Source organism: Erpetoichthys calabaricus, chromosome 1 (assembly GCF_900747795.2).
Source record: "Erpetoichthys calabaricus chromosome 1, fErpCal1.3, whole genome shotgun sequence".
In the NCBI taxonomy this organism is placed as follows: Eukaryota; Metazoa; Chordata; class Cladistia; order Polypteriformes; family Polypteridae; genus Erpetoichthys; species Erpetoichthys calabaricus.
Genome location: NC_041394.2, coordinates 232,185,127 through 232,213,067, shown reverse-complemented (window position 1 = coordinate 232,213,067; position 27,941 = coordinate 232,185,127). Strand labels below are relative to the sequence as shown.

Sequence of the window (27,941 nt, the reverse complement as noted above, 5' to 3'; positions counted from 1 at the left end):
ATCACATGGTCTAACCACCACCATTTTAAGCTGTAGCTGGCAGTGATCCTTTGTTCTACAAAAGCAGTATATATGAATACATATATTTATGAAAAACCTAAAAAAATTAAAAAAAATACTGTGCATTTTCTTTACAACAGTCACTGGTCTAGTGGAAAAGCATTCTTTTTTTTCTTTTCTCATTATAAAAACACCTGTACACATTATTCTAACAACTTCCTTAAACACTAACAAGAGTAATAATTATTAGCTTTTTAACATTATAAACTTTTTAACTATTTGTAATTTAAAACTTCCATACTTGCTATTTAACAATGTACAAAGAAACAAATCTGCATATATAAGCAAAGTTACATCATAATGATTTTTATCATTTCGTAACTTTAGATAAATAAAATTAAAAAAAAATAACAGGATAAAAACTAATATATTTATCAGAGAAGCCACAGTATCATAGTATAATAAAAATGTGTAACTGTTACAAATTTCAAGTGACTTATAATAAAAAGAAGCAGCGGGAAATTATGACACAAATTATGAATGCCAAGTTTTGGGTTGAACACTTTTTTAACCTAAACACAAAACAGTTGTTAGGTCAGATACTCCCACATGCAAATTCAATCCAGGTTTCACTTAATTTTTTTCCATAGTGTATGACATACATAATGAATCCTGGAGCTTGTGAATTTTAACTCTATTTTTTGTAATCTCAAATTCCCAATACTCTGACCTCAGTCAATGTAATTAACTTAGGAAAGCTCCCTGAATTCATAACAGAAGATTTATATTTTAATAATATATTAATACTTTTCTCAAGCAGCATGGCCCATCCATGCTTTCTAGTGTGTTATTATTATTTTATTAAATATTTACTGGGCACCTTTACTTAAGGTGGATCAAAAATATTTATACCAAGTGTTTACAATTTTTTTAATATCTGCAGGACCAGTGATTTGCTCAGCATTTTCCAGTAAGTTAGAATGGGAACTGAACTGGCAGTGTTGCTGTTAAAACTCTACTGTCCTAGCCATTACCGCACATTATTCAATAAACATGAATCATAAAATCCCTCGTGTATTACCAGTTAAACATAAAAAGTACCTGCATAGGACCAATCAATGTTCTCACTAAACCTGCGTTGTGTTCTGTAGTATCCATGCGCCAAGTTAGCTGCAAAACAAAAAAACAAAGAAATTAGGTATTTTTCTATTTCAGTGCATTTGCATATAAACTACTCACTGCATGTCAAATGTAAATATTGAAGTAAAACATAAGGAGTAAATTGTATTTTGTAATTACAAGTGAAGTGTTCTAAGTATTTGTCTATGCATACATTTTAAGCGTCAGAAAAAAATAACAATACCACTGTTTTTAAATGATGCAGTATTTTTTTATTTTATACAACATACTGACTATACTTTTGCCCAATGTCAAAAGATGCAAATACAATGATAAAATAATGTAATGGTTTTGGCAGGAAATAAAACAGAATCAATACAGTGAGTAAGAAATCCTATATGTGTGGGTATGTGGGGCAAGGTGAATAACAGTATCCCAAATGAAAAAGCCTGTCATTAAACAACATTTATGGTTTCAACCACATACTTTAATTCAATTTGTGTTGCTGAATAAAGTTGTCTCATTTTGAACTACCCAGGCAAATTTGAAGAATTTCTGGATCGTATCATAGGGGAATGCCTGGACATGTGTTAGCAGTACTGTATTTAGCAAAACTATACATTATAACCATACCATAGCCCTTGGCTATCTTTAAGATGACTGTTGTAGTCCTTGGTAAAGCTGAGGAAGAAATAAACAAGCACAATACAAACCAACTAAACTTTGCTGCCCACAGTGTACCCAATAAGGTTAATGTGATTATAAGCCTTTTACATGAGAGGCAACTGTAATTAATGTTCCTCTTCTAAGCTTTGAAAAAACAAAATATTTATTCTTTTTCTTATCAGACCTATAAAGACATGCCAATATTTTGTTTAATGACAGACTGAATCTATTCTAAAAGCAGCTCAAATTCTGCCAACACATTATTAATAAAAATTAAAGAATAATAACATATGTGTTTTGTACATATACTGTAGTTACATTATGTAATGAACATATTTCTAAAGAACAAAGATGTTTAAAGAAGCAACAAGGAAACAAAGTGTATCAGGATGATTTCAAGATATCTTGTAAAAGACTCGGGTAGGTAACTTCCAAAAAAGACACAAAATACCAACTTTTTGCCTTTAAATTCTTACACTCATGGGCAAGTCACCAGAAACCCAATTTATTATAATCATCATGGGTACAATATGCTTCTTTCTTCCCAGTGCATCTACAGCAATTATATATTTGCTATGTGCAGCACATGTCAGATTGGTAACTGCTCAAAGAACAGTGTAAATGCGCTGGGGCAGAAAATCCCCACATATGCTACCATCTGTTTTACTCTTGCAAGAATAGAACAGACTGAACAGACCCTGCTGGCAATAATGCCTGTTATAATATTACAGAATAAATCCACTTTGTCACAGTATTCCAGGACATTATACAAAACAATTTATATTGTAATGTTGGTCTTTTCTTGCTAGGTTTACCAATGTCAAAAGACAGATCCTGACTGGCTATGAACTGGACATACTTTATTCATTAAATCGGTGATCCTGAACTTTAATTAAACAGTGGTTTGAACAGATATAGTTCTTATGTGTATTCAGTTATAACAAGAAGAATGGGACAAAATAAGGAAGAATAAAATTTTGTCAGAAAATAGCAAAACCATTCATTAAATAACTTGTAACTTTCATTGACTTATCACTTTAAGATCTGTGTCTTAACTATAGGCACATCTCTAAATTAAAAGAACATGTCACACTACCAAGTGGGTATCATAAGAAGATCAATCTGTGCTGTTTCTCCCAGCTTTCTTTATAATTAAATACACAGGAGTTTTTAAGGCTATGTACACACAGAATCTTAAAAGATCGTGTGTATTTCCAAGAGGTCTTTTTTTAATGCTCACTTCCATTGTAACTTCTCTATTTTATTTCTAACACACAGCTAAATGAACTTATCATGTATTTTTATGCTCTTCCCATTTCACTAGTTTGCAAAGTCTGAATTTTCCAGTTGCTTAAATTTTCCAAAGAAATTTGGAACAAATGTTGCAATTGCTGTAACAATTGCTGGTTCTGAACACCAAACTAATAACAACATAGTCAAATATTGATAACTTTCAACGATTTACATCAGTGTTCTTCATGAAACACTTTTTATAAAATATTTCACAATAATTATGAAAAATTAAGTCTTGAATGATTCTAACAGACAATAGTAAAAATACCCTGGAAAAGAATTTCTGAAATACAATGAGCTGTGGTACAAACCACTTACAGCAGTTAAAATAAATGAGTTGTGACTCACAGATCCAGTGTCTTAGTTTTAAATCCCTTATATGTTTATGTACGCTGGTTTTCTTCTGACATCCACATATTTTACATTATCTCATGGTGCTAAATTATCCCTGTGTCTATGGTGTATGTGTGTGACTGAGTCCTGTGAAGGACTGGCTCCCATTCTAATATTGGTTTATGCCTTACACTCTGTGTTGCCAGGATATGCTCTGGCTCTAAAATCCTGCTATTGAATAAGATGATTTAACAATGTTAAATATTATACATTAAAATCCTTTCCAAGCATGAAATTTACTGAAAAAAGACACATATAGAGAGTTTCAGACCTGAGTTGAAGTGCCATAGTTCTCAGAGGTTGTACCAGTGAGATCACAAGAAAGGAAAAAAAATGTAGAAAAGGTACTTTTTTAGCTATGTTGTGACTTTTAATTCTCTATTAGCAAAGGTATGTTAAGGACATCATCTTCCTTCATTTTTCTACTTCATCTAAATTTACTTGATCATTCTTGGCCTACCCCTTAATTGCTTCAAAAGGTAACCAAATTAAAAATGATCTGACACAGATGGAAATAAAAATGTATTGGCTTTATATGCACCTGGAGTGCTCATCATCAAATGGGCCTTATTATGAAGAAAGAATGAAACAAAAAAAATCCCCTCCTTTAACCGCCACCTTATCGTGGTGGAGGGGTTTGCGTGTCCCAATGATCCTAGGAGCTCTGTTGTCCGGGGCTTTATGCCCCTGGTAGGGACACCCAAGGCAAACTGGTCCTAGGTGAGGGATGAGACAAAGAGCGATTAAACAAACCTCCTATGAAGAAAAACAATTTTGGACGGCGTTTTCCCTTGCCCGGACGCAGGTCACCGGGGCCCCACTCTGGAGTCAGGCCTGGAGGTGGGGCTCGATGGCGAGCGCCTGGTGGCCAGGCCTGCACCCATGGGGCTCGGCCGGGCACAGCCCGAAGAGGCAACGTGGGTCCCCCTTCCCATGGGCTCACCACCTATGGGAGGGGCCAAGGAGGTCGGGTGCAGTGTGAGTTGGGTGGTGGCCGAAGGCGGGGACCTTGGCGGTCCGATCCTCGTCTACAGAAGCTGGCTCTTGGGACGTGGAATGTCACCTCTCTGAAGGGGAAGGAGCCTGAGCTAGTGCGAGAAGTTGAGAGGTTCCGGCTAGATATAGTCGGACTCACCTCGACGCACAGCTTGGACTCTGGAACCAATCTCCTTGAGAGGGGCTGGACTCTGTACCACTCTGGAGTTGCCCCCGGTGAGAGGCGCCGAGCAGGTGTGGGTATACTTATTGCCCCCAAACTTGGAGCCTGTACATTGGGGTTTACCCCAGTAGACAAGAGGGTAGCCTCCCTTCGCCTTCGGGTGGGGGGACGGGTCCTAACTGTTGTTTGTGCGTATGCACCGAACAGCAGTTCGGAGTACCCACCCTTTTTGGAGTTCCTGGAGGGGGTGCTAGAGGGCATACCTTCTGGGGACTCCCTCGTTCTGCTGGGAGACTTCAATGCTCATGTGGGCAATGACAGTGAGACCTGGAAGGGCGTGATTGGGAGGAATGGCCCCCCCGATCTGAACCCGAGTGGTGTTTTGTTATTGGACTTCTGTGCTCGTCACGGATTGTCCATAACGAACACCATGTTCAAGCATAGGGGTGTTCATATGTGCACTTGGCACCAGGACACCCTAGGCCTCAGTTCGATGATCGACTTTGTGGTCGTGTCATTGGACTTGTGGCCACATGTCTTGGACACTCGGGTGAACAGAGGGGCAGAGCTGTCAACTGATCACCACTTGGTGGTGAGTTGGCTTCGATGGTGGGGGAGGATGCCAGTCAGGCCTGGTAGGCCCAAACGTGTTGTGAGGGTCTGCTGGGAACGTCTGGCAGAGTCCCCTGTCAGAAGTAGCTTCAACTCCCACCTCCGGCAGAACTTCGACCACATCCCGAGGGAGGTGGGGGACATTGAGTCCGAATGGGCCATGTTCCGTGCCTCTATTGTTGAGGCAGCTGACTGGAGCTGTGGCCGTAAGGTGGTCGGTGCCTGTCGTGGCGGCAATCCCCGAACCCGTTGGTGGACACCAGCGGTGAGGGATGCCGTCAAGCTGAAGAAGGAGTCCTACCGGACCCTTTTGTCCTGTGGGACTCTGGAGGCAGCTGATAGGTACCGGCAGGCCAAGCAGAATGCGGCTTTGGTGGTTGCTGAGGCAAAAACTCGGGCGTGGGAGGAGTTTGGGGAGGCCATGGAGAAAGACTTTCGGACAGCTTCGAGGAGATTCTGGTCCACCATCCGGCGTCTCAGGAAGGGGAAGCAGTGCAGTGTCAACACTGTATATGGTGGGGATGGTGCGCTGCTGACCTCGACTCGGGACGTTGTGGGTCGGTGGGGGGGAGTACTTCGAAGACCTCCTCAATCCCATTAACATGCCTTCCAATGAGGAAGCAGAGCCTGGGGACTCAGAGGTGGGCTCCCCCATCTCTGGGACTGAGGTCACCGAGGTGGTCAAAAAACTCCTTGGTGGCAGGGCCCCGGGGGTGGATGAGATACGCCCGGAGTTCCTCAAGGCTCTGGATGTTGTAGGACTGTCTTGGCTGACACGCCTCTGCAACATCGCATGGACATCAGGGACAGTGCCTCTGGATTGGCAGACCGGGGTGGTGGTCCCCCTCTTTAAGAAGGGGGATCGGAGGGTGTGTTCCAACTACAGAGGGATCACACTCCTCAGCCTCCCTGGAAAAGTCTATTCAGGGGTCCTGGAGAGGAGGGTCCGTCGGATAGTCGAGCCTCGGATCCAGGAGGAACAGTGTGGTTTTCGTCCTGGTCGCGGAACAGTGGACCAGCTCTATACCCTTAGCAGTGTCCTGGAGGGTGCATGGGAGTTTGCCCAACCAGTCTACATGTGTTTTGTGGACTTGGAAAAGGCATTCGACCGTGTCCCTTGGGGAATCCTGTGGGGGGTACTCCGAGAGTATGGGGTACCGGCCCCCCTGATAAGGGCTGTTCAGTCCCTGTACGATCGGTGCCAGAGCTTGGTCCGCATTGCCGGCAGTAAGTCGAACCCGTTTCCAGTGAGAGTTGGACTCCGCCAGGGCTGCCCTTTGTCACCGATTCTGTTCATAACTTTTATGGACAGAATTTCTAGGCGCAGCCAGGGCGTTGAGGGGGTCCGGTTTGGTGGGCTCAGGATTGAGTCACTGCTTTTTGCAGATGATGTTGTCCTGTTTGCTTCATCAGGCCGTGATCTTCAGCTCTCTCTGGATCGGTTCGCAGCCGAGTGTGAAGCGGCTGGGATGAGAATCAGCACCTCCAAATCCGAGACCATGGTCCTCAGCCGGAAAAGGGTGGAGTGCCCTCTCAGGGTTGGTAGCGAGATCCTGCCCCAAGTGGAGGAGTTCAAGTATCTCGGGGTCTTGTTCACGAGTGAGGGAAGAATGGAGCGTGAGATCGACAGGCGGATCGGTGCGGCATCCGCAGTAATGCGGGCGCTGCATCGGTCTGTCGTGGTGAAAAAGGAGCTGAGCCGTAAGGCAAAGAAAGCTCTCAATTTACCAGTCAATCTATGTTCCTACCCTCACCTATGGTCATGAGCTATGGGTAGTGACCGAAAGAACGAGATCGCGAATACAAGCGGCTGAAATGAGTTTCCTCCGCAGGGTGTCTGGGCTTTCCCTTAAAGATTGGGTGAGAAGCTCAGTCATCCGGGAGGGGCTCAGAGAAGAGCCGCTGCTCCTCCGCATCGAGAGGAGTCAGATGAGGTGGCTCGGGCATCTGATCAGGATGCCTCCTGGACGCCTCCCTGGTGAGGTGTTCCGGGCAGGTCTAACTGGGAGGAGGCCCCGGGGAAGACCCAGGACACGCTGGAGGGACTATGTCTCTCGACTGGCCTGGGAACGCCTTGGGATTCTCCCGGAAGAGCTAGAAGAAGTTGCTGGGGAGAGGGAAGTCTGGGCATCTCTGCTCAAGCTGCTGCCCCCGCGACCCGAACTCGGATAAGCGGGAGACAATGGATGGATGGATGGATGGATGAAACAAAATCTTAAACAACAATTTCAAGAAAGATGTTCTTCTTTACCAATGGCACTAAAACTTCTGGCATATGTTCACAAAAAATGGGCTACATGACATTTCCGAATTCAAACTAAGTACAAAAAACATGATGCCCAAATAAAAATGAAGATCACACAAAGGCAGAAATGGCTCTTAACTTTGAAAGCAGCTGGAACATACATCAGAATATATAGCATATAACTGGTGGCTTTCAATTTACTACATTGTACCATATGTGGCATTGTTCTTTCTTTAACTATTGTTCACCTGAATCAATTTTAAATGGCCAACAGATAACAGAATCAGGTATTTAAAATGGAATTTTCCAAACAAAATATTTAATAAGTCTGGGCCTGCATTCTGAGTCAAATGTTTAATCAACCATGTTTTATTTAAAGGCATAAATTTATACAACAAATAGTCATAAAATGAGGTTGACTAGTACAGTAGTAATATACTGTGGCTTTCTTTCCTTCTTCTCCACTCTTTATGAATGATACAAGTGAAATGGTGCACTCTTCAGTTTCATTATGCATTTTAATAGACAACAGCTTCTGGCCATCAATAGTGAAATAACATATGTATTTTACAGGGATGAATCCTAAGTTCCTAAGAAAAACATTGGTCCCCACTCCCCCAGCCCCTGTCACCAGCTGGAACCAACCTAACGACACAAAGAATAAAGCTGCTTCATTCAACCAAATAAATGTCTATCTGCATTTATAGGCATCAAACACAATCCAAAAACTTCACTTGTATAGCACATATCACTGTACATAACATAAAATTAGCATGCTTTACATGTAGAGCTGGCAATTGGGGAAAACATAATAGCCTCTATACTTTCAATAATAAAACAAAAATACAGTAAAACCCCATATTTTTAGTTGACAGAAAAACATTTGACATACCAATAGTAATAGTATTAGGTATGGAGGTAGTAGTAAATTGAACCTACAGAAGCTTTTCTGCTCAGGATGAGACACATATTAAAGCAGAGGTCCCCAACCACTGGGCCACGGACCAGTACCAGAGCTTCTTTGAAAAAGGAAAAAGAACCAATGATGAGACAGCAGACTTTTAAGACAAAAAGAAAGCTGCATTTAAAAGAAAATACCAAGAGTCCTGCTTAAATTACAGGATTATCATGACGGGTGATTCACAGGCTCCAAGCCCACACTGTATAATGCATGGCGACTAGCTATCCAATAAGGCCATGAAGCTTTCAAAACTGCTTCACCACAAAACGACCAAGCACCCTAGATTAAAAGTGAAGTCTTTGGAGTTTTTTTAAAGAAAAAAAACATGAACATGAAGGGCAGAAGCAATTATTGAAGACCATCACATAAACAAATCTGTCTACACTGACAGCATTATACTTATGGGCTAACCATATTGCTAACACTAAGAAGCCTTTGACTCTTGGTGGAGTTGATCCCATCTTCTGCTCAGGGCATTTGGCGTTAACTTTTAGGAATGGCTGCACAGGTTCCTCTTTTGGCTGGTACCATTACTAGACGAATCGATGGAATAGCAGAGGACATTGAAGCACAATTGTTAGAGAGGATTAATGAGTCACCATTGTATGCAATCCAGGTTGACAAGTTTACTGATGATGACAACAAGGCAATACTGTTCAATTTTGTGCGATATATATTTCAGGAGGATGTGCATGAGGATATGTTATGTGCATTATCGTTGATAACCAACACCACAGCTGCAGAACTATTCAAGTTTGAATGATTACATATCAGGGAAACTGAACTGGTCCTTTTGTTTCAGTGTAAGCATGAGCAGAGCTGCTGCCATGACTGGACAGCATTCTGGTTTCATTACTTGGGTCAAGGACGTCGCGCCTATGTGTGAGTCTACACACTGTGTCATCCACCGAGAAATGCTGGCTAGCTGAAAAATGTCACCTCAACTTAATAGTGTTTTGAATGATGTCATTAAATTTATTAAGCAAATCAAAGTACATGCCCTTAACTTGCGTCTGTTCCAGTAGCTTTGTGAGGAGAAGGACGCAGAGCACAAACGTCTTCTTTCATACACAGAAGTTAGATGGCTTTCTAAAGGCAGATCACTGACCAGAGTGTTTGAGTTATGAGAGCCGCTCCAGAGATTTCTTTTAGAAAAAACAATTACCACTGATAGCACATTTCAGTAACACAGAATGGATCGCAAAGCTTGCTTTGTGACATATTTAACCTAAATTAACTCAGTCACTTCAGAGGAGAACGATAACTGTCTTCAAGTTGGCAGATAAAGTGGCTGCATTCAAAGCCAAACTGGAACTCTGGTGACAGCAAGAGAGCATAGGGATATTTGACAAGTTTCAAACATTAGCAGGGATTTTGGAATAGACTGTGCCTGCGTCTTCATTCTCCAAGCTGGTTTGGGATCACATACCGGTATCTTTGATTTTTAAGGAGTTTGAGCATTACTTCTCAACCACAAAAGACCCAGGAACTGGGAAGGAATGGATCCACACCCCATTTGTGAAAATGCCAGGTGAATCGACCTTATCAGTGTTGGAAGAAAATCAACTGCTTGAGACTGCAAATGATGGTGGCCCTAAAATTTTGTTTGAGACAACTTCAACTCTACTGACATTCTGTATTAAAATCAAAGCGGAATATCCTGAGATTGCCACAAAAGCACTGAAAACCCTGCTTCTATTTTCCAACATTCTATCTTTGTGAAGCGAGGTTTTCTGTAGTAACAGCAAAGAAAAAGGAAATAATGGATTAGATTGGACATAAGGAACACACTTTGAGTGTTATTGTCTCCCATCACCCCTAGATGGAATAGTCTCGTTGCTGGGAAACAAGCTCAGGGCTCCCACTAATTCTGTGTTATACTGCGTTATATTTTTATGCCCTTTACTATGCTTTATTATGTGCATGCGATGCCTGGTCTGTGGAAAATCGTCTTACATGAAACTGGTCTGTGGTGCTAAAAAGGTTAGAGACCACTGTATTAAAGTATTATCAAACACAGGTGATTTCTTGACTTGGACTCTTACAAAACTTTACATCATCACCTGTATGGCAGGTGCCCGGGTCCCATGCCCGGCTGGGATGTCCCTGCTGCAAATGTTCCGGGGGAGCAACCATGGGCAACTCAATACCTCCCCCGGGATGCTTGGTGGCAGCCTTCCTGGCCGACGGTAATGCCTCAACCTCCCATAGAGCTCCATGGGAGATGGAGTCCTCCACAGCCCGGTTGAGAGCTGGGGTGGCCGCCAGGGGGTGCTGCATGGATTCCACAGCCCAGCTGGACAAATCTTCAGCCCCACCCGGAAGTGCAATTGGAACCTGGTGGTCAAGCACCTGGAACACTTCCGGGTGGGCTATAAAAGGGGCCAGCCACCACCACTTGGGAGGAGAGGACGAAGCTTGAAGGGAGGAGTAGTGGTGCCAGAAAGGATGTATTTGTGGTGACTTGCTTAGTGCTTTGTTTGGGACTGTGTTGTGGCTGGGAGGTTCACGGGGAAGACGTGCCCTCCAGCTGAAGAAAAATAAATCTTTATTTGATTTTTATACATGCCTCCGTGTGAATCTGTGCCGGGTCGGGCGCAAGAAGGTGCAATTGTTACACCTGGCTTCTCATTGTTAAAATTTTGCCTGGATTAGAACATGAAATTATGTGTATGCTAAAAAACAGGAAAATGTGTATGCCAAAAAAATTGGATTAACAAAACGTGGCATATGCACATTTCTACGCAACTTACCTTTAGAAATCACAACCATCTTCTAAATGTACGTATGTCAACGTGCTTCAACCTATCCCAGTTGTCACCCAAAAACAACCATATATGGACTATGGTAAACAACCTTATAGTTACAGTATACTATCACAATACTGCAGAACTTTTTTGGCAGGTACAGCAGCTTCCCACCTGCCACATCGAATTCTATGCTGCGTTCAACAATTGATCACACAAGAGCTTGTATGGCTTATAGCGTCTCTACTCTACGTTCTGGGGGTCAAGGAAAGGCATAAGAAGCCAGCAACCGAGTGTATAGCCACTATCACTTGGCACATGTAATGATGTGATTTCTGTTACAGTGAATAGTATAGGTCATATGAAAAACTGAGGTTTCAGTTACCTTACCAATAAGTCATCTACCACAAACAGCACCATCATATCTGCCAAAGCTACTTTATCTCAAAATAAATTAATCATGGCTGACCCAGGCCACCAAGTCATAACATTGGTCAGTCTCATCAATCACATTTGACTTGTCGTTAATGGAATTTTACTGCTTACGGTTAACAAAAGCAGCTTCATTCTCACAAAGTGCCCTAACTGCAATATGAGTGCTATAAAGTGCTGTGATTACATTTGGAAAACTGGTCAATGCTGCAAATTTCCTTTTTATGTTGGCAAAAATGTTATATTTTATGTATGTACACCCACACCGTAAGAAAACTGAATGTAATGCCTTGTAAGTTGGTTAATGGCTGAAATATTTCAGATCTGTTGGCCAGTTCCCAGAGAAGTGACAACAGGTAGCCAAAATAAATTGACAAAAAACAAAACAATTCTTCAGTGAAAATCTGTAGCACTGGAACCCTTAAAAGAGAACTAAAACAGAGTCTATATATCATATTCATCACTTTTGAGGTTTAACATCACATCAACACACATTATTATACGCCTTGGTAATATGAATTATTATACACTGAGTTGTCATCTAGCTGGTTTGGCTGCATTTCCCTACTTGCTCAAAGGTGCCATCATTTCCTGTTTCCCTGAAATGTCACGTACAGATAGGTCAGAGTTGCTATAAATATACACACGTCTTTCAGTCAAGTTTTCCTTTGAAAATCCCAGCTTTTGCATTGAAGGTTGCATAGTCACATTCCAAGCCTCTTTACATACGCAGGCAAGTATGACCCCTGACCCCAATCACATGCTATTTCAACAAAGCTAATGTACCTCAACTGAATGATTTATAAATACACTGTGCTACTTTTTTACGGCTTTACCTATATCCTTTAGAAGATAGCATGGTTTAATTAATGTTTTCTTTAATTTATTTTACAGTTACAAAATATAAAATTTGCATTTCAATCTATCAAGCCACTTTTTACAGCCATTATGAAACAAATTAAAACTGGTCTCCCATCTGGTCTGTAGCCCTGTCTGAACTCAGTAGTACTCAATGACCTATAAATGATATTAGTGTGGAATTAAAATACATTACAGTGTAGTGAAAAATTAAGTACATAACCCCTGGGATTTTAAGGTTTATCATATTTAAACATTTTTGACATTTGACTGAACTGAACCAAGTCCCAGTTGTAGATATGTTTGACTTCATTTGACATTTTGTATTTCTATAATTTTGAAATAGCTACTTTTGTTTAACTCACTTTACCCCTGGCATAATAGAATAAAATAAATCGTTTTGCATTATAACAAGGAGTGAGGAAGGGGTTATGCTAGGGTCAATAAACAAAATAAAATGTTACAGGGTAGGCTTTTTTATAAACATTGGATTATGCACATGTATCCAGATCACATAGTTCAAAGCACAAAGAGGCCTTGTCACAACACATAAACTGGGAGCCATGATAGGTTTCTCACTATAATAAGGATTGCATTAAATTAATATTTACATGCCATTGTCACTGTATCATATGGAAAACTCAGTAGCAAACCATTCAAGCCTTATAATTTTAGTGACAGCCTAAAAGGAATATCATGAATTTATAGAATCTGCACAACAACATACTTGCATTTTTTATATATTTTTTAAACTGTTACCTGAAATACCATTATATTTTACACCATACAATCCAATTAGCTTGGAAAATGTGAGGATTTGCTTCAGTGAAGTAGGGAAAGGTGCCAATTTATATTTAACATTTTTCCATCAACAGGCTTTGTTCAACACTGTTAACTCTGACCACACTGTGCTGTCTTCACTGAAAAGATAAAAGGCCTTAGATATTCAAGTTCATTAGAGTTGATTCAATGGGTGATATGTGGATTATTGATTTATTCATTCATTCAGGACACAAAACTTTTAATTCCAATAAAGGCATGTAAATTTACACTCAAACATATTGCTACAAAGAAAATTTATTTTCAATGAACATCAAAAGAACTAAAGAAATGATATTTGACTTTAGGATGTAGAAATCTCATTGTTGTTGGAGTAAAGGTTGATATAGTGACAAAATATAAATATCTAGGACCTCACCTTGATAGTAATCTAAATTGCATTATTAATACAAAAATATATAAGCTTAGATCTATTCAAATTTAGCATTTGTGTAAGAAAAGCTGACTTACAGCACACTGTCTAGCTTACATTTTTCATGTTAAACAAAACAGAGTTGCTCTTTATACTACTAAGTTCACTTATTTTTTCTAGCATTATAAAAGAAGGTTGTAATAGACCCAGTGCTTTTTTCAAAACTTTAATTTTCTCCATTTTCAATACTGTATGGTTCTGTTATTTTGTGCAATTTGTTTCTTGAGTTTTTCAAACTAGAATTTATGGTATACCTATGAAGTGCCATCATCTTGTCCTCTGTCTAATATACTCTGTCTATAACTCCTCTTACTTACATACAAAGCACTTAATGGCCTTGCCCCTTGTTATCTTTCTTATATTCCAGCTTAATTTCTCAAGTCTTCTGGCAGTAGTCTACTCTCTATTCCCCACATATTTGTCCACTATGGGAGCCAGGACTAAATTTAGTGTTGCTGCTCCCTTACTTTGGAACACTCTGCATCAATTCCTCAACAATTGCACAAGCCTTTCCTATTTAACTCCAAACTCAATAAAAATGTATTCCCTCAATACTACCATACATTCATTAAGTTCTAATAGTTAAATATTCTATACATATGCTGGTTCCAGTTACTTTGCTAAATATAGTGCACAGTTTGCTCCATATTCTCTCTTTACATTTTGTTATATTAATTTGTTTCTTAACTCTATAAAACTTGTTTTTGTATAAAAAAATGTTAATTTAATATCAAAACACATTGTTTAAATGCAATCAGTATTTATGATAGTCTGCCTACTTCAAGTTGACTTAAATCATTATGCTTCACTGAAAATGATATTTTCCAAGAGATGAATGAGTCTCCAGTGTTACCTGCAGGAAAACTTTTGGAAACGCTTGAGGCATTTTTCATAATCATCTCACACGTTTCACATTCAAATTAACTGCAGACATCAGTTAAAAGGGCATCAGAGCCAATTTTTGTAACAGATCAAGATTATGCAAGATCACCGAATGTTTTATTAAAATAAAAAAAATAGTTGTCAGTAAAATCTGAATTTAAAGTTTTAGCATCAAGAAAAATAGAAATACTAATATTTAAGTCACAACATCCTTATTTTGAATGTGGAGATCTTAATACAACAAATACTTGAAAAGGAATTTTACAATACAACTAGCCAACCTGCGGCGTAGCATACGCCGCATAATTATGTATTGATGGGTGAACACTTCCTGAAAGATACAGTTGTCCAAATGGGGTGGGTTTGAGGATGCGACTGTAAGTGAATGAAAGGATGGAACTCTGGAGAGAGCAACATATGCACCTCTGAGCCACGTTCGGGCCGGGTGAGGTATCCTGTGTTGAGTCAAATTAAGCCAAAGGCTCCACACCTGGTGGTGCCCTTCTGTCAATTCCTTTAAGTTTCAGCTTTGCAACGATAATCCCCCCGGAACCCAAAAACTTTGGTTACCTGGTTGGCTGCCCGGCAGGTCATGGGAATAACGCCGCCAGATAGCCAGTCTGCATCGTTTATGGTCGGAACTGCGACGGTATGTGATCTTCTTCGAACCTCCGACTTACGTTCTTGATTAATGAAAACATTCTTGGCAAATGCTTTTGCTCTCGCGCGAATTGTTGTCGTGCGTGTGCCATGGTCGGCTGCTTAGTGAATTGTTGGTGGGCGGGGCTCGGTCTTGTGTGCGTCTTGCTTGCCATGGACTTAGTGAATTATATATATAGATTGTAGAGATCAACAGTGTCACCATCCTTTACAGTCAAGGAACTATGACATAATAGATTATGTGACCTCATGGCAAGTTAATGGCAATGGACGTAATGACCTTAAATAATATGACTGTGGTCAGGCAAACACACACACAAAATAGCAGAGCATTCTATCCAACTTACAATAGAAAATGACAACAAAAGTGAAGAAATATCATAAAGATAATGATAAAAAACACCAAAATCACAAAACAAAATTACAGAAATACAAAAAGCACAAAACAAAATTACATTATCAAAAGAAGCATGGAGATGAATTCCAGAAATTAAAAAAAGAACTAAAATCATAATACGGTGACATTCAAGATATTATAAACTCACTGCAAAGCAAGAAAGCTGTAGATGTAGACAACTTTCCTGCAGAATTTTATTAAAAAAATTCATTAGACTACAGTAGTTAATGTTGGTAATACTTGAGGAAGCTAGAAAGCATAGCATTCTTCCAAAGACACTGCACCAGGCATGAATCACTGTATTTGCATATCTCAGAACCATATTCATCTTTGACTTTACTATAAAATTTATTCAGAGAATTTGACTATCGACAGCTGGCATAACATTATGGGATGAAAAATCCACTTTAAGTTTTTATACTACATTGTCTATATACAGACTTGTTTTGGTAAGATGGAAGAATCATAACATACCTCACATATGAATTTGTTAGAATCTTGTAGGGGAATTTGTTAGAATCTGGCCAAGAATTCATTCATTCTTTTCTAAAATAAGCATGTAATTCACTGCTAATCTGTTTCTGTTGTCTTAATCTACACGAGGAACTACATCAAAGTGGGATTTCTTTTCATACAGCTCTCTGACTCAGGTTGGGGAAGTGGACCTGGGGCCTCATGTATAAACGGTGTGTACGCACAGAAATGTTGCGTATGAATGTTTCCACGCTCAAATTGTGGGCACTGTGCGACTTTGTGAACTTGAGCTTTCAAGTTTCTCCAACACTCTCTGTCACTCGATCAACTTCCTTTTCTTGTTTATACCACTATTTAAACCAACAAATAGTATGTTTTTCCTTGCCTCCACTTGGTATTCGCTGAAATTCTTTTATTTTCCCCCATGCTTTTTCCATTGTCTTTTCACAGAAGGCTGAGCTTAAGGGCTATTTATATTGATTTGCATATTCAAAGAGGCGTAATTCTGGGAGAAGTAGGGGCGGAACAGCAGGCGCGTGCACGTGCGTTACTTTTCACGCTGATCGGGATTTATGTAGCAGAAGAACGTGGAAGTTTGCGTACGTACAGATTCCTGCATCTGGATTTTTCTGTGCGTATGCACATTCCCGCTTTTGTGCTTACGCCATGTTATAGTGTGAGTTCTACGCACGCTGTTATACATGAGGCCCCTGGTTTCAGGGATGACATGTTCCCTTTTTATTGTGGTGTGATCAAGTCTCTGATCATTTTTTGCTTCATTGACAGCTTTAGTGGTCTGGCAAATCAAAATTTGACAATGTCCCAGCACTTTACAAGATGTAAGACGTAGACATGGATGACCTCATAAGTGTGTTTCAGAGGAGAATGATGATTATGAAACTGGAAATAATCTCAGCTCATAATAAATTTTCGTTACTTGCAAAACGTACTTTCAGGAAATCAAATTCATTTTCAAGACCAGAGCAAATTTCTCCCAAAAAATTCCTTCTTTGTAGTGGCCTAAAGCTTTTTAACAAAACAAAACAGAGGCAGTAAAATTTGAGGAGTTAAGAGTGTTTTAATTCTAATTGTGAAAATATACAAGTAAATATTTATTATCAAATTGTTCAAAGGAGTGAAAGCATGGTTTTAAATTATGCAAATATTTCAGAATTTTTATGCAAAATTTAACATGTTGTCATTAAGTGATTTTTGTTTGTGTTTATTTGGGATATCAATGAATGAAAGTTTAATCTTTTCTCATTTAAATATCACTAAGCAAAAAACCTTAAAAATCTTAAATGTGAACTGCACTTCTTTGGAATGCGGCAGAAAAGAGGAACACCTACAGGAAGCACATCTGGACAGTGGACAGATAAAATGCATAAACTACCCAAAGTCAGTGACCAGGGGCCTCATGTATAAAACTTGCTTAGATTTGCAAGAAAAGCAAACATGGCATATACACAAACAAAATCGGATTTATAAAACCATATGCACACCAGGTTCCACACCAATTGCCTTTAAAAGTCTCACATCACTTTAAAACTGTGAACATGTGTACGCATTTGTAGCCACTTCCTCAGTAACCACGTAAGGTTTAAAAATGTCCTTTCTGAATATGCATGACCTAATCACCATATAAATTTGCCCAAGTTCCTGAGTGACATCTATACTACAAACCTTGGAAGAACAACGGTAAAAAAAAAAACAGAAAAAGAAACTTCAGCAAATGCAAACTTGAAGAATTATTGACCAAAGTGGATGCAAAAGCATTATCTTTGCCGGTCTTTCTGTGGAAGTCACCAATAAAAGAAAAATAAAAAATTGAGTGTGGGAGCAAGTAACAGCAGCAGTAAATGCTACAACATCAGAGCAGTGATGGTTGGAGTGAAAAGGAAGATTGCAGAACACCAGCAAAGTGTACATGCTAACAGTAGGGGTATCGGTATACCCAACCTCAGTCCCTTTGACCAGCAAATTGCAGCTGTTGTAGAGGAACAGCAATCTGTCACCTTCTGCCAGACTATGATTCTGATGTAATACATCAAGGCAATGTGGGTGAGTACATTCATTTTACAATATTCAATATCATAATCCAGTAGGCTACTACACTAATCATGGCCAATTGGAACACAGCACAATTGTGCAAGTTGGGAATGAACACACATGACTAACATGTGCCCTTAAGTGTTTATTATTTAATCATTTTGTTGATTGCAATTTGCCAAGTAGAAAGAGCAAGAGACCTCCGCCAGTGTTGACAGACCCTCAAAACATGTTTTGACTGATGAGGTACTACAAACACAGTAAGAATGGATTCTTATTATTCATGCCTTGTGTCTGATGCCGGTTCTCTGCACAAAGCTGCAAAATATTAAGAACATTCTCACTGAACTTGTGAAAAAAAATACTTTAGCCATGTAAATATCCATCCATCCATTTTCCAACCCGCTGAATCCGAACACAGGGTCACGGGGGTCTGCTGGAACCAATCCCAGCCAACACAGGGCACAAGGCAGGAACCAATCCTGGGCAGGGTGCCAACCCACCGCAGTACACACACAAACACCAAGCACACACTAGGGCCAATTTAGAATCGCCAATCCACCTAACCTGCATGTCTTTGGACTGTGGGAGGAAACCGGAGCGCCCGGAGGAAACCCACGCAGACACAGGGAGGACCCGGGAAGCGAACCCGGGTCCCCAGGTCTCCCAACTGCGAGGCAGCAGCGCTACCCACTGCGCCACCGTGCAGCCCCCATGTAAATATAAATGTTGAAAATAAACAGTACTTTAGTCTCATTACATTTGACATACAACGTGCAAATGTATTACAATTGCCAATGAGCTGATGTCCTGAGGGACAGGGTCTGGATCATCCATTTGCTCATTTAAGCCCATTTCTGGTGGCAGAGGTAGACTGTGTTTCTGCCCTATGTTGCGCAGTACTGCACAACCCATCATGATGAGGAAAACATTTGTGGAGTTCTACAGCAGTGTACTGCCCAACAAGTCCAAACACCTCCATATACCATTTAATAACCAATCTTTCCTTCTATCACTGATTGTGAGCAGTAATGCCTTTCACTATATATCCTCTGCTGTGGTGTTTGCAGGTTGGTGACTGGTGTGAGGAGCCAGTCTCTGAGAGGGTACCCACTATCATCTGAAAGAAAGATTATACAAGTTGTCTGTAATTTACTGCACACCTATCAATTAGGCTTACTTACCTCAAGCTAACCATCACACACAGCAATGACCCTGAAGTCTGCGTCCTACACTACTATTTGATAAAATGAAGAAATTGTGGGTTGAGGCAAGCTGACTTGCAACAACATTACACACATTAAAGTATCACATATTATTTAAATGTTAATAGAATGAAAGTTCTTTCTGTTTACAAAAACAATTTCATTCTGTGATGGTGCCTTTATCACAACCTGTGTGTAGTCAATCACACTGATGACATTAGAAAAATCAGCATTTGCTGCAGATTGCCTTTTGATCTCTGCTTGCTACCCTTGACTGTAAGAGAATTGGATGTATTTGGTAGCATCTTAATTATACCATCCCAAACAGATAGCATGATATGGCTGTGATGACTACAAGATTCCTCACTGGAACCTACAATTGTGAATTTCCCCCTGGGATTAATAAAGTATCTATCTATCTATCTATCTATCTATCTATCTATCTATCTATCTATCTATCTATCTATCTATCTATCTATCTATCTATCTATCTATCTATCTATCTATCTACAATGGGACAAGGACTGCTTGATTTCCATGTGATGGTCTGTGAAATATATGCTTCACTTCAGCAAACAACCCAAAAAGGATGGCTCTAGGAAGTCTAAATTGGCTTATTAGCCAGCCATCATCAGGAGCCAAAAAAATCATTGTAATCTCTAAAAGCGTGCGCCTTGCATTGCCTGCCATTGGTAATATCCTGAAAAACAGCTAATGCTGCCATTGCCAGTTGTGTCATACAACATACAGCATACGCTTTATATAGACAAAACAGATCATCTACATACTGACCCAATTACCATTAGGAGCATATATTAGGAGTTATTACTAACGTTGAAGACAGCTGTATTGAGTGTCTCATTAAAATGTGCAACTAAATGAGAGTTAAGGTTAATTTCATTGTATTGCTGCCACTGAAATGTTTGCATAGGATTCATGGATGACTACAAAACATTAAGCCAAATTCTACTCGTTTGTTTTATTAAAAATCCCAACATTAGTATAAGAAATGGTTTACACATGTTTCTGAGTGTAAGAAAAATGTATACATGAAGCCCCTGATCCAGAGCCAGACCAGAGCTAGATCCTTAGAAATGTAAGGTAGTAGCACTAACCACTGCATTACTATGCCATTCAACTGGTGGTGCAGCCATTAGATTTTTAAAATGCCCCAACCACTAATTGTGAGCTTGCGCATTTGTTAGAAATACATGCATTTTTGTAACAATTGCAGTGGTTTTCATCAATGGTGACAGAGTGAGGTTATTTTTCCTTGGGCTGTGGTAAAATAGGTGGTATTGAAGCTGAGCAGTATTATATTATTTTATGTATTATTCAGTATTAGTTTAAACTTGTATTAACGTAAATAGAAAGCCCTGGAAGTTATGATAGAAGCAAAGTAATAATAGAAGCAATATACAATAGTATGGTATGGTTATTATTATTAAGTTTCTGAGTCATCTATTTGTCTCTCTGTAAGGTCATTAAGTACTTGTCCTCCAGACAGGAATGCTCTTTTACATCACATATTTACATCATGTACTTACTTATATTGAAGGTTATAGCCTTGCAATTAGATTTTCGTCTGTTATAAAAAAAACTAGTAAAAATGCTCTCAGGTAGGACATTCATTTTCTATGGTGACTTGTAATAATAATTCTTTTATATAGCGCTTTTCTCACTACTCAAAACACTCTCCACACAGGGAGGACCCGGGAAGCGAACCCACAATTTCCTTATTGTAAAGCAGCAGCACTACCACTGCACCACCTGTATGTATAATATACAGTGCATCCAGAAAGTATTCACAGTGCATCACTTTTTCCACATTTTGTTATGTTACAGCCTTATTCCACAATGGATTAAATTAATTTTTTTCCTCAGAATTCGGCACACAACACCCCATAATGACAACGTGAAAAAAGTTTACTTGAGGTTTTTGCAAATTTATTAAAAATAAAAAACTGAGAAAGCACATGTACATAAGTATTCACAGCCTTTGCTCAATACTTTGTCGATGCACCTTTGGCAGCAATTACAGCCTCAAGTCTTTTTGAATATGATGCCACAAGCTTGGCACACCTATCCTTGGCCAGTTTCGCCCATTCCTCTTTGCAGCACCTCTCAAGCTTCATCAGGTTGGATGGGAAGCGTCGGTGCACAGACATTTTAAGATCTCTCCAGAGATATTCAATCGGATTCAAGTCTGGGCTCTGGCTGGGCCACTCAAGGACATTCACTGAGTTGTCCTGAAGCCACTCCTTTGATATCTTGGCTGTGTGCTTAGGGTCGTTGTCCTGCTGAAAGATGAACTGTCGCCCCAGTCTGAGGTCAAGAGCGCTCTGGAGCAGGTTTTCATCCAGGATGTCACTGTACATTGCTGCAGTCATCTTTCCCTTTATCCTGACTAGTCTCCCAGTTCCTGCCGCTGAAAAACATCCCCACAGCATGATGCTGCCACCACCATGCTTCACTGTAGGGATGGTGCCAGGTTTCCTCCAAACGTGACGCCTGGCATTCACACCAAAGAGTTCAATCTTTGTCTCATCAGACCAGAGAATTTTCTTTCTCATGGTCTGAGAGTCCTTCAGATGCCTTTTGGCAAACTCCATGCGGGCTGCCATATGCCTTTTACTAAGGAGTGGCTTGCGTCTGGCCACTCTACCATACAGGCCTGATTGGTGGATTGCTGCAGAGATGGTTGTCCTTCTGGAAGGTTCTCCTCTCTCCACAGACGACCTCTGGAGCTCTGACAGAGTGACCATCGGGTTCTTGGTCACCTCCCTGACTAAGGCCCTTCTCCACCGATCGCTCATTTTACATGGCCGGCCAGCTCTAGGCAGAGTCCTGGTGGTTTCGAACTTCTTCCACTTACGGATGATGGAGGCCACTGTGCTCATTGGGACCTTCCAAGCAGCAGAAATTTTTCTGTAACCTTCCCCAGATATGTGCCTTGAGACAATCCTGTCTCGGAGGTCTACAGACAATTCCTTTGACTTCATGCTTGGTTTGTGCTCTGACATAAACTGTCAACTGTGGGACCTTATATAGACAGGTGTGTGCCTTTCCAAATCATGTCCAGTCAACTGAATTTACAACAGGTGGACTCCAGTTAAGCTGCAGAAACATCTCAAGGATGATCAGGGGAAACAGGATGCACCTGAGCTCAATTTCGAGCTTCACAGCAAAGGCTGTGAATACTTATGTACATGTGCTTTCTCAATTTTTTTATTTTTAATAAATTTGCAAAAACCTCAAGTAAACTTTTTTCATGCTGTCATTATGGGGTGTTGTGTGTAGAATTCTGAGGAAAAAAATGAATTTAATCCATTTTGGAATAAGGCTGCAACATGACAAAATGTGGAAAAAGTGATGCGCTGTGAATACTTTCTGGATGCATTGTAGCTTCACCTCCTTTTAATGGATACAACTTGTTCAGAAAATAAGGTAGATACATTAGTTGCAGATTAATTTCATTCCTCTGTGCATGCTTCATGCTGTAACATAACAAAATGTGGAAAAAGTGATGCGCTGTGAATACTTTCCGGATGTACTGTAACTATTGATTAAACTGTGCACTGAGAACTTATGGTTGTCTTGTGATTATTCCCTATCTTGTCCATGTCTTAAGTGCACTCATCTTCAGAAAAACCCAGGGCAAAGTTGGTATATGTCTCAAGAGTGTTCATTTCCATGGTGTTTTTGGTCATTTTTGGGCTTTTACATTTAAAGTTGATGAAACAATCACAAATTATTTGATGTTGTGTGTGCCAGTTGCTATAACTTATAATGGCAAGCTGTCTGACTGTGTGAGTGCCACATCCAGTGGTATAATAAACTAGCAAAATAGCTTATGTAAAGGAGTGAGAGAGACTTTACCACCACTACAGCACAAACCAGGAGACTCACATTTCCACCTATGAGCTTGACAATACTCACAGTGAACATCCATGGATCCAATGTGTACTGTTTTGTCAGATTCATAATGTATGTTTGGGTCGCACGCAAATCCACAATCAGCTTTTTTGAGCCAAACCTGTTGTTTTCGTATGAGCCACTTTTCATTATTGGGATCGTACCTAGAAACAGAAGCTCTATTAACTTGTGGATTTGCCTGTGAATATTTAGCGGCAGCATGTCTATGAACTTGTGGATTTGCCTGCGAGTATTTAGCGGCAGCGTCTCTATTAACTTGTGGATTTGTCTGCGAATATTTAGCGACAGCAGCTCTATGAACTTGTGGATTTGCCTCCGAGTATTTAGCAGCAGCGTCTCTATTAACTTGTGGATTTGCCTGCGAGTATTTAGCGACAGCGTCTCTATGAACTTGTGGATTTGCCTGCGAGTATTTGGCAGCAGCGTCACAAAATTGTTTCCGTCTAGCTGCATCAGAAAATGTACCATGACGTCTGACACGCTTCCTTTTTACTGTTTTCTCACAGCTTGGATTGCTGCTGTCATAATCGGTTTGTGTTTCATGGTTTGTTTCAATTACGTTAGTATTTGCAGGACTTGTTGTGTTGAAGTGACATTCGGCATCTGTCAAGCATTGTAAGCATACAACCGGTTTCATCGATAACTTCGCATCCAGCTTTTGAGAGTTGACACATTCATAAACATCAAAGTGTCCACTACTCAAATCGTCACCTGTGAATCTAAGATGTTTAAGAGGCATTGGCGGTTGTCCAAAGGTGTAAAATATTTGGCCATTTCGGTACACGTGAAAGCGACAACCAAACAATTCAGCGGCAGCCATCAACTCACATGCAGAACCATAGATGAAGGGCTTATGCATTTCACTCTTATAGTGTTCCTGTGTAGTATAATTATCTCCTGTACCGTCATCAGTCCACACCTTGAACCTGACCCAGTCATTCAATACATAAGACACAATGTTCCTCAGGATATCAAGAGTGAGCCTGATACGGCCGTGCAATATGTAACACAGAGAATGGAAAAGGCAGGCGCCATCTCAAGGCATGGAAACCACTCGGTAAGTGGCAGTTCTTTGATCGATGGTGATCACCTCGATAGACATGTTAATGGGGGTACGGTTGGAACGATAAAGGAAATGGGTACCTGAACAATGTAAACTAAGTCTAAAATACCTACACAATAACTATAATTGTAATAAACGAACAATAAAACAGCAGAGAAGCCGTGGATTAAATAAAAAGGCGCAGTTATCAGCAGAGAGACGTGAATACCATGGTGAAGCAAGGAAGGGAATGAAGAGACTAGAGCGACGGATGGCCTTATATAGGCAGGCAGCCAACTATGTGAGAGGCGTGGGGATGGAGGACGCAATATAGGCAGACAGCCAACTACGTGGGAGGGGTGGGGATGGGGGACACATTGCCACCTCACACGGCGACCGAGCTGCAGGCTATGGACGTATATATGTACGTAAGTAGGATTCAGTTAGCGTTGGTAACCCGCATACCAAATTTCTTGAAGATGGGCCCATAAGTAACAAAGACCGTTGGAAAGTTCAATATGGCGGCCGACAGTGGCGTCATACAACCGAAATAAGTATGTACATCGGTTTCGGTTAGCGCAGGGAATCCGCCTACCAAATTTCATGAAGATGGCACCATAAATAAGAAAGTTTAACACAGTGGACGTTGTCGACCGTTATGACCGAAACGCATAGAATTTCGAAATGAAACCTGCTTAACTTTTGTAAGTAACCTGTAAGGAATGAGCCTGCCAAATTTCAGCCTTCTACCTACACGGGAAGTTGGAGAATTAGTGATGAGTGAGTCAGTGAGTCAGTGAGGGCTTTGCCTTTTATTAGTATAGACTAGCAAAATACCTGTGCTTCATATACATATACACATCCACATATATACAGTAATCCCTCCTCCATCGCGGGGGTTGCGTTCCAGAGCCACCCGCGAAATAAGAAAATCCGCGAAGTAGAAACCATATGTTTATATGGTTATTTTTATATTGTCATGCTTGGGTCACAGATTTGCGCAGAAACACAGGAGGTTGTAGAGAGACAGGAACGTTATTCAAACACTGCAGACAAACATTTGTCTCTTTTTCAAAAGTTTAAACTGTGCTCCATGACAAGACAGAGATGACAGTTCCGTCTCACAATTAAAAGAATGCAAACATATCATCCTCTTCAAAGGAGTGCGCGTCAGGAGCAGATGTCAGACAGATAGAGAAAAGCAAACAAATCAATAGGGCTGTTTGGCTTTTAAGTATGCGAAGCACCGCGGCACAAAGCTGTTGAAGGCGGCAGCTCACACCCCCTCCGTCAGGAGCAGAGAGAGAGAGAGAGAGAGAGAGAGACAGAGAAAAACAAAGAAGCACAAATCAATACGTGCCCTTCGAGCTTTTAAGTATGCGAAGCACCGTGCAGCATGTCGCTTCAGGAAGCAGCTGCACAGAAGGTAGCAACGTGAAGATAATCTTTCAGCATTTTTAGACGAGTGTCCGTATCGTCTAGGTTTGCGAACAGCCCCCCTGCTCAATCCCCCTACGTCAGGATTAGAGAAAGTCAGCGCAAGAGAGAGAGGGAGAAAAGTAAGTTGGGTAGCTTCTCAGCCATCTGCCAATACCGTCCCTTGTATGAAATCAACTGGGTAAACCAATTGAGGAAGCATGTACCAGAAATTAAAAGACCCATTGTCCGCAGAAATCCGCGAACCAGCAAAAAATCTGCGATATATATTTAAATATGCTTACATATAAAATCCGTGATGGAGTGAAGCCGCAAAAGGCGAAGCGCGATATAGCGAGGGATTACTGTATACATTTATATATATACACATATCAACATATATATACTGTGGTGCCCGGGAGGAGTGGAGGAGGGCTTGTGCCTCCTCCAGGACACAAGGGGGCGTCCTCCCTGGTGGCTTTGGGGACCACGGATACGGAGCTTGGAAGCTCAACCCTGTAGGGGCCAGTGGTCACCGCCAGGGGGCGCCCCGATTCCTTGGGAATGTTGGACCTCAGTACTTCCGCCACACCGGGAAGTGCTGGGGGGAAGAGAGATGGAGACACCCAGTGGACTTCCGGTTTCACTGCTGGGGCTTCCGCCACACAGGGGTGTGGCTACAGGCCCTCAGGATGCAGCTGGAGCCCAGTCAGGGGCGAGAGTCGGGTGGAAGAGGACGAAGCTTGGTGGAGAGGAGTGGAGGCGGACCAGAGACTGATAAGGCATTGTGTGGTGGCCAGGACTTAAAGGGGTGATTGGTGCCGAGGCACTGGGTATGTGCACTGTATATAATATGAATAAACGTGTGTTGGGTGAAAATATGATGTCTTCCTGTCTGTGTCTGGGCTGTTCCCCACAATACACATACATATACACACATACATACACACACACATATACATATATACATATACACATACATACATACACATACATATATATATATATATATATACAGACATACATACATACATACACACATATATATATATATATATATATATATATATATATACACACACATACAGACACATATATATACATATACATATTTACATATCTACATATATATATATCTACATATATATACACATATATATACATATCTACATATATATATATATATATATATATATATATATATATATATATAGATATACATATATACATACATACATTCACATATATATATACAGTGGAACCTCGAGATACGATCACCTCTATATACGAGAAATTCAAAATACGAGGAAAGTATGAGCGAAAAATTCAGATCTAAATGCGAGCATTGGCTTGCGTAACGAGTCACGAGCCAGGCTGTGGGTATAGCTCGCGGCTTAGCGAGGGGGCGTGGTAGCAGTTGCGAGCCGCGATCTGCGGTGTCTGCGTTTGTCACTTAAGTGCACAGGTGGGAAACTGCCCACATCCATGATTGTTCCTGTGGCTGATGGGCTGCAGCTGCCATTTCCTCCCCGCATATATAGAGAAGCGCGAGCCGGTTAAGAGGGGGAAGGAGAAGGAGAGAGAGAGAGAGAGAGAGAGCGCGCAGGCGCAGGCAGGCGGTGCGGGAGAGCGAGCGAGCGAGTGCAGGCTCGCGTGTAGCTGAACAGTGAGCTGAACAGGCAAGCCAAACAGCTGAAGCAGGACGGTGTAGAGAAGGTCAGCTACATTAAGAGTGTCTCGCCTGTTGCAGAGACCGCAGGTGAGACGCTAACAGAGAAGAAGCACCGGGGATTGTCATCTGTTTTTTAAAGGCTGCATCCTTTTGACGTTTTAACCTCGTGTTAAAGGATTGTTATTCTTGTGTATTTTAAACCTCCACTTCACAACTGTTTTAAGGATTATTTATTTAAAGATTTATTGAATGCTCTACTGCACTTTGGACACCTGTTTTGATTCTTTTAATAATCAGTTATTATTTACCAGTGTTATTTATTAAAGGTAGACTACAGTATATATAATTTATCAGTGTTATTTGTTAGGAAAATTGATTTTTATGTTAATATATTTGGGGTGCAGAACGGATTAACTGGATTTCCATTATTTTCAATGGGGAAGTTTGTTCTAGATACGAGAAATTCGCTAT

The 27,941-nt window shown here is 40.7% G+C and overlaps 2 protein-coding genes across 5 annotated transcripts in view; one reads left to right on the top strand and one right to left on the bottom strand.

Moving 5' to 3' along the window:
- Window positions 1-27,941, top strand: part of LOC127528811 (craniofacial development protein 2-like) — a 239,691-nt gene that overhangs the window by 112,494 nt on the left and 99,256 nt on the right. The window lies entirely within an intron of this gene.
- ptprz1a (protein tyrosine phosphatase receptor type Z1a) overlaps window positions 1-27,941 on the bottom strand; it is a 326,171-nt gene that overhangs the window by 201,064 nt on the left and 97,166 nt on the right. For all 4 annotated transcript variants that reach the window (XM_028812515.2, XM_028812516.2, XM_028812517.2 and 1 more), the window contains exon 2: window positions 1,102-1,170. In XM_028812515.2, coding sequence (XP_028668348.2) covers window positions 1,102-1,170 — 69 coding nt within the window. The remainder of the gene's footprint in view (window positions 1-1,101; window positions 1,171-27,941) is intronic.